The sequence below is a fragment of the Leuresthes tenuis genome, unplaced genomic scaffold, assembly GCF_036924035.1.
Source record: "Leuresthes tenuis unplaced genomic scaffold, fLeuTen1.0.hap1 SCAF_19, whole genome shotgun sequence".
NCBI classification, from domain to species: Eukaryota; Metazoa; Chordata; class Actinopteri; order Atheriniformes; family Atherinopsidae; genus Leuresthes; species Leuresthes tenuis.
In genome coordinates this window covers 3,917,984-3,925,669 of record NW_027325373.1, presented here as the reverse complement: position 1 = coordinate 3,925,669, position 7,686 = coordinate 3,917,984, and the positions used below count along the sequence as shown (strand labels likewise).

Sequence of the window (7,686 nt, the reverse complement as noted above, 5' to 3'; positions counted from 1 at the left end):
TGCTCAAGATTTTTTCCTGGGATCGTGACCCCGAAGTCGAAGGAGACGATATTATTGTTGTTGTCGCCGCCGTCAGAAAGAAATAAACAACACGATGGAGAATGCGCCGTTGTGCATCGTCTGTGCCATAACCAGCTCATCACAGATGTAGAGGGATGCAGCTTCATCTCGCTCTGCGTTCGCCATCTTTCTGAATGCCTGAGTTTGTTGTTGTTGGTGGTGAAGACGTCAACAGGAAGTGGCTCTATTAGCGATAGCTGAAATGGGGACAGCGCCACCTATGGTACCGGGGTATGACATGCTTTGTGCCAGTGATTCCATTCATTCACCGCCATATATCCAAGGATAATTACCCTCAGATAAGGAGCAGAACCCAACTATAGCTGTAATCCAGTTAATCCCATCATGTAAACTGAATTAGTTTTCATCTATTGACAGCATACCATAAATAGCATCTATAGCATACCTGCTATAGATTAGCACACTTATCTGTCTGATATCTATCCTTCATTCATTAATTCACTTCGGAATTCTGTCTCGCCTTAAAACTAATCAGAAAACCAGGTAGTAAAGTTTCCACATGGCATAATGTGTGTTAGGGTTAGGGTTAAACTGAATGAAGGCCAAAAATAGCCAAAGATTTAGAATAATGAGTGCATTAGCAGCTGCTCAATCAAAGCATGATCAAACCTAAACGTCCTGAGGCTTGGAGCAAAATTCCTCCTTCAGAGCATTAACATTATTGTTTCTTTGTGTTGTCACTAAGGCAGTTTGGATTAGGATCAAATTTTCCAAATCCCATCCCTATAGTTCATCATTCCATCCATCCATCCATCGAAAAAAGATAACGCAGTTCTTTTCAATCTCCGTCTTCCACACAGAGTGCCACTGGCTGCTATTTTTGCACCACCTTGTGATTACATGTTGACTGACCATCTCCATGGTTACCAGCATCCCTGCAGATATATTGATGAGTGTTGCTCAGTTTTTCTCTTGCATTAAGCGTAAAACGAGCTGCCAGTTTATGTGGGAATGCCATACGACGTGGCACTGCATCAGCTTTCATCTCTTTACTTTCATCTTCCCTTCCCGGCTCACACCCTCTGCCGCTGATAGTCGGAGCCTTGAAAAACTAGCAGAAGTGTTTGGCTTTCATCTTCAGCCTCCGCAGAGTGTTTGCAGTCGTGTTGTGTGGTGTGACACCATTATCAGGTTCAGGATACTATCCTGCCCAGTGTTGTGTGAAGATAAAAAAGTAAAAAGTAAAACATATGTAATGTTTCTGAAGCTGAATGCACTCATACAAAATGTCTCATTTTAACACCAGCAATAAAACAACTTGACAGCTTTTTATTTTTACCAGTAACATTTAAACAGTTCTTCACTTTCTAAGAGGCTCACTTCTTTATTTTTCTTAAAAGGCAACAGCAACCCACACGGATGGGAGAGTCATTTTTACATTTCCATTCTTCCTGTAACTATCAGTATGCAGATGTAACGTAGCTAATGTAATGTGTGAGCCATGAATAGGCAGAGGACTAATTTTCAACCCTGAAAATCTCATACATTTAAGAAATGTTTTGTCATTTTTCCTTAATAATAATACATTCATGTAGCAACAATGGCTGCAGTGCTATGGGCACGTGTCTTTTATTTGAGGGCTTTAGAATATAAAGAAAGTACTGTATGCTAGCTTTCAGAAAGATTAAGCAAATCAAGAAAGCTCATGCTCACGGTTAAGGACTTTTATACTTTAAATAGATTTCAGAGGCTTTTTCCTTTTTAACTTTAACTTGAAACAAAAATCTATGAATTTTACCTAAAAAAGACAATATATCTTCTTTAGCTAGTATGTCACCAGATATCTTGCATTATTCTCTTAATTCTTAATATTGCTAGTTAATATTAGCAACAATTACAATTACAATACATCTGAATAATATATATGAAGTAGAAAACTTCTTGTGGATTGCAGGTGGAGGACCTAAATCCAGGACTCAAAGGACAGTTGTGGCAAACAAACTCCTGAATGAAAATGTACTGAAACAGCCTGAGGTGCTGCTGAGGTGATATATAACTCAAAGTCTAATGAAAGAAAATCCAAACAGGGGAATACCATGGTTGGAAAACATTATGCCAAACTCAGACACACAACAGGAACAGTCAACAGACAAGTGAAGAAGGCAAGGCAGGACTATATATAGACACCCAGAGGTTGATGAGAGGCAGGTGGAGACAATTAAGGGAGAGCAGACAATCACAGGTGTAGGCAGGGAAGGAGAGTAAAGTAAAATTAGAGACATATCTAAGCAGGGATTAACCACAATTTAAACTATATTAAACCTCAGAACAAAAACAAGAGCATGAGCAGAACTTTACTGAAAACAAGAGAATTAGAAAAAGGAAAATTAATAAAATAAATCATAACAAATGTGTAAAAAAACACTGAAATCATACAGCAGACATAAACTGATCAATTATATATGTACAATTAAGCACCCAAAATCTTACCTACACTAAAAGTGCATGAGGTAAAAAACAAAAAGATGCATACCACAATTTTAATATTATATGTGTACATTATATCAAATGTACCAGGAGAACATATCTGTGCTTATAAGCTTTAGAAACACCTTGACCTTTTAGTGTTGGTGTCACTTAATTAAGCCAGTTTGTGGATGCTTTGTGTGCATTTATTTGATCCGGTTTGATGTCTGACATGACCTGAAAAAGCCAAAGTTACAGATAGTAGGCATTAGTGGCACAGACCAACCCAGAAAAACGATGAGCAGCTGCCTCTGAAAGATTCATGTGGAGGGAAAGGCTGTCCCCTAATGGCTTCACCTCATCCAGAGCTTAAGGTAGTGACATATATAATTACAAATTCACTGTCTGAACATTATCATAAAAAGTGCAGATAATCAGACTTACTTGCCACTGTGTATGTCAGAAAATAGTGATAAAAACAACTGAAATATAAATGATATGAGATGAAAGTGATTAAATATGGAATATAATATAGTTGGAGTCATATAACTTTTGTCTATGACCACTCCGGTTATACAGAAAGGTGGATAATGAATAGTGCAATTTTCCTTACGCTGCAGAATGGCTGCAGCTGAACATGTGAGACCACAGCTGTGTGGTGCCTAAAAAGGTTAACAGATTCTTATCTGGTGAATGCGCCTGTTGGGTCAGATAACTGACAGAGCAGCAATGGGAAATGAGAGGGCAACATTTGGGCAACAACCGTAAATTACCCAGAAGTTAATTTTCCCACAGTGTTGATACATTAACGGCATTAGCTGCAATGAAGCAGGAAAAGTAAAGTAAGTCCATTTTCTCTCTCATATTCTATTTTTACTGTATAAGAAGGTGCGACACATGCAGAAGCAAAGTAAAAGTACAGTATTTTCTGTATTATCTATGTTACAAAACCTGCCAAATTGGTAAGATTTCAGTAAAAAGTTAATTACTAAGCCTACTTTTCACGTCTGCTTTGGTATAAAAGCAGAGTCTTTCAGGACTCCTCTCAGCATGTTATGGTACAACACTTTTAAGCCTGTCTGCTTGCTAACCAAATTATAGATTTCTATCTGTCACACCTCAGAACTGGCTGACAAAATGCACCACTCAGGAATTTCAACGTAATTCAATTTGGGCCTGTGTGCTGTCGATCTGCGTCCTGTGTTTACGTAGCTGTAGTAACACTTGGGTTTCAGCTGTGTGGCGCACCGCTTAGTATCATAATATAGAGAAACACTGCTGAATGCCTAAGGGTTCCAGTACACTGCTGGTTTGTACTACGCTCCTTTCGAACTCCTGAGCCAAGGCCTCGTGTTTTGGCTGGCGCCTCCATCAGTGTAGTCAGCTGGTCAGCACGTCTTAACCTCATGCTTTTAGAGATCCTTTTTTCCCCTCTTTTTCTTTTTGACGAGGTGTATCGCTGTCTGCCGCTCCTTCACACTTGAAAGCAAACATGGAACATGTTCCTTGCCTTAACAGGGATGTGGGGGGAATTATTGCTTTAATTTATTAGCACACATGGAACAAAGTGTAAAAAGAACACTTTGTGGTTTGCATGAATTTCTTCTTCATCCAAAGTGAGGTTAGTTCCAAGACTAAAGAGCAAAACTGAAATGTTAACATCAATGTGGACAGTTTATTTGCCTTGAACCAGCCAACCCTGAGCACATCTCTGTCCCTACATAAACAGCTGATGGACCTTTACCAGGAGTATTGTGTACTGACGTATTGTGACTCTCTAAGAGAGGCTTATATGGCTTCCTGCCAATATATTTACTCAGATAATCGTTAATCAAAGCACAAACATTGTGTGACACTATTTCCCTGCAACCGGTTCTCACTCAGTGGGTCTACATGATGAGATTAACTCGATTATAGTTATTGTTATAGTTATGCTCCTTATCTGAGGGTTATTATCCTTTGTTACATGGCGGTGAATGAATCGAATCACTGGCACAAAGCATGCCAGTGTAGATAGGTGGCGCTGTCCCCATTTCAGCTATCGCTAATAGAGCCACTTCCTGTTGACGTCTTCACCTCCAACAACAACAAACTCAGGCATTCAGAAAGATGGCGAACAAAGAGCGAGATGAAGCTGCGTCCCTCTACATTTCTGATGAGCTGGTTATGGCACAGACGATGCACAACGGCGCATTCTCCATGGCGTTGTTTGTTTCTTTCTGACGGCGACAACAACAGTAATATCGTCTCCTTCGACTTCCGGGTGACGATCGCGGGAAAAAATCTGGAGCGTGCGCAGAACGCTCGATCCGATCCACTGTCGTCTACATGCAGGTTCAGTGGGCAATCGAGTTATTCCGGGGTCTTGATTCGATCACAAGTAACCCGATCCGATTTGATTTCTTGTCGCATCAAGCTTGTTCCATGAGCTGAATTACTCAATCTTATTGTAATTTAGCCATTAATCCGATCCGATTGCCCGCATGTAACTGTTAACCTTACCTCACCTCACCTCACCTTACCTTACATGGTTCATGGTCACCTTTGTCAGGTCAGGTTATTGCCTCTTGTTTTGTACCACAGTCTAGTCCTGTTTCATTAGTCATAGTCTTGTTTTGTTTTGTGTCACAGTTTTAGAATTTTTTATATCCGGCTCAGCCGCGCTTTTTGTTCCTTTATTTTGTTAATAAATCAAGTTTTTGCTTAAGTTCTGCATCTGGGTCGTCCCTTCCACACCACGCCCTGACAGCTGCCGTGTGATGCTAAAGCTAAAGCTAAAAAAACAAACCAAACAAAAAGAACATTGCTTTGAAAGTCATACTGGGTGTCACAAAGAAAACAGCGCCCTATATGTGCCCTACACCATATTATCAGGCTGAAATAATCCAGCTGACAGCCCCACACAGGGCTATGAATTCCAGTCACAGCACTCAGACTCAGAGTTCATCTGATGATATGTGTCATTAGCCCTGTTATTGGAAGGTCAACCATGTGGAATTGTAGTGTTTCCAGAAAATGATTATCTTTAGGGGTAACCACCTCTGTTTTACAGATCCACACGGCTTTCATCCAAAATCAGAGCCATTAACAACCACAAGAGCTCCACCCACCCCATCAGTGAAGCCCATGAACATTTGATATCCAAGATTTCTGGTCTGCCTTCAGAAAACTTAATGATATGATTAAAGCAGGGTGTAGATGACTCTTATAATGTTGCAACTATTAGAAACCACAGGTATAGTTTTCAGTAAAACATGCTTTACAACACATCTATACGAACTGCCCAGCTGCACATTACCAGCAATAAAATAACCTTTGTGTGATGACACTAAATTATAGGTCTCGCCAACATAATTTCGCAATGTGCAGTTAATAATAACAGTCTCAAATCCATTCCCTGCTGGATTCTAATGGACCAAAGTGTTAAATGTAATACGTTTCTAGTGCTCCTTAGTGTTCCCATGATCTTAGCTGGAGAAGTGCTATTCTGGAACAGTAGATGGCGGTAGAGAAATGATCCAATCATAGATAAGAAAGCTTTCTTTAAATGTCACTTGCATTTAGCATCAACTGATTTCAGTTGGATCTTATCAGATGCAGGTGTGCAACCCTTCAACAACCCATCTGGCAACCATAATTATGCGAGGCTGTAATTACTGTGTGTTGTGCTCCGGCTAGAGATCAGACCAGATTCCACCTCAAGCTCTTAGGAGTATATATGTTGTCTCGTCACCTAAAAGGAGCATTTTCTAACTTTTCTTCGTCTCTGACACGTCAACAATGAGCTGCTGCCACGAAGACACAAACACTTCAAGAATAATTTGTTAGCTTTTTTTCTCACTAAGCCAAGATTAAGTCCCCTCTTGAACATCACTGCAAACAATGCTCTGGGAAAAACCGATTTCATGATCAAGAGTCTACACCTCAAGAGCTTCCCAGACGGGTTATCTGTCCTTGTTGTTTTAAAGGGCAGTAATTTTGGATTAATGTTATTCTTGGGTGTCACCTATTCAAAGACTTTTCACTCTTTCATTGTCAAGTGTCTAAAATGAGTCACAACACCAGAGATTTTAATTAACTTTCCACCAAAACAACACACTTGAACACAGCAAGCGTTCTACCCAACTGTTCTCTAATGCCTGTGACTAATTTCCTGAACACAAAACAAGGAGCTACAATGACAAACTATCCAACGTGGTCAATTCAAGGATTTCAAAATGGTATAAAAGCGCATGATATGAACCTAAAGTCAGATCAGCGGAGCAAGACTTCTGGAACGAAATTCATCCCACCAAGCCAACGACTGACTCCTCCCGGAAGATTTTCACCATGAGACAGTCGCTCATGTCAGTCATCTTTGCCGTAGCACTCTTATTCGAGTGCAATGCGCTGTCAGCAGCATTACCCATGGGCAAGACTGAAGAAGGATCCTTGGAGGAGGAGGCTTTTACCTCACTTCTGAGCGATCAGGCGACGGAAAATGGCCTTGGCGATGCAGATCTGGCCCCTTGGACCAAATCCAGAGCGCCGAGGGTAATCGTTATTGCTGCTGATCCGAGCCTTTGGAGGGACCTGCGAGTGCTGCACAATGGACTGTCCGCCTACAAGCGCACGGCTGACGACAACAGCCAGTCCACCGAGCATAGAGATGCTGGACAGCAGCTGAACATCCCCATCCTGAGGAGGGACACCATGAGGTGCATGGTGGGAAGGGTGTACCGGCCTTGCTGGGAGGTCTAGGACAGTTCTGCTCCTCAATGTGGCCCAACGAAGGACAACAACATGTCTCTCACTGAGTTGTAACGTGATCCAGAAAGCTGTGTTTGTAAATTTAAATTATTGCAGATCTCAGAATAAATATCATTGAATTCTGTCTTATGTCTTTGCATATTTGGAAGCTGAAATGCAGAAGGTTGGTATCCTTTCACAGCGACTCACAAGAATGACCTTAAGAAAAAACATTGAGTTAAAAAGAGCGATAGTTTCTTCTCCAGTTGTAGAATTCAAGCCAGGTTAATTTAAAAATGTTTCTGTGTGTGTATTTGGCTGTAAAGCCTATGGTTCCAGTAACAAATTTAGAATATTCTGGAGGTTTCATTCGTCTAATTCAACAAAACATCTGTGATGGGAAGAGAAGCTCTGATAGCCTCGACCTGTTCAGTTGCAACAACTTCCCTGACTTCTAAAATCACATACAGA

The 7,686-nt window shown here is 40.8% G+C and overlaps 1 protein-coding gene across 1 annotated transcript; it reads left to right on the top strand.

Moving 5' to 3' along the window:
• Positions 1-6,300: 6,300 nt before the first annotated feature.
• pmchl (pro-melanin-concentrating hormone, like) lies at positions 6,301-7,360 on the top strand. The gene has a single exon (XM_072371747.1). The coding sequence runs from the start codon at positions 6,817-6,819 to the stop codon at positions 7,225-7,227; it is 411 nt and encodes a 136-aa protein (XP_072227848.1). The 5' UTR covers positions 6,301-6,816; the 3' UTR covers positions 7,228-7,360.
• The last annotated feature ends 326 nt before the right edge of the window (positions 7,361-7,686 follow it).

Excerpts from the sequence above, each read along its gene's own strand:
- pmchl (XM_072371747.1), top strand. The coding sequence starts at position 6,817 with ATGAGACAGTCGCTCATGTCAGTCATCTTTGCCGTAGCACTCTTATTC.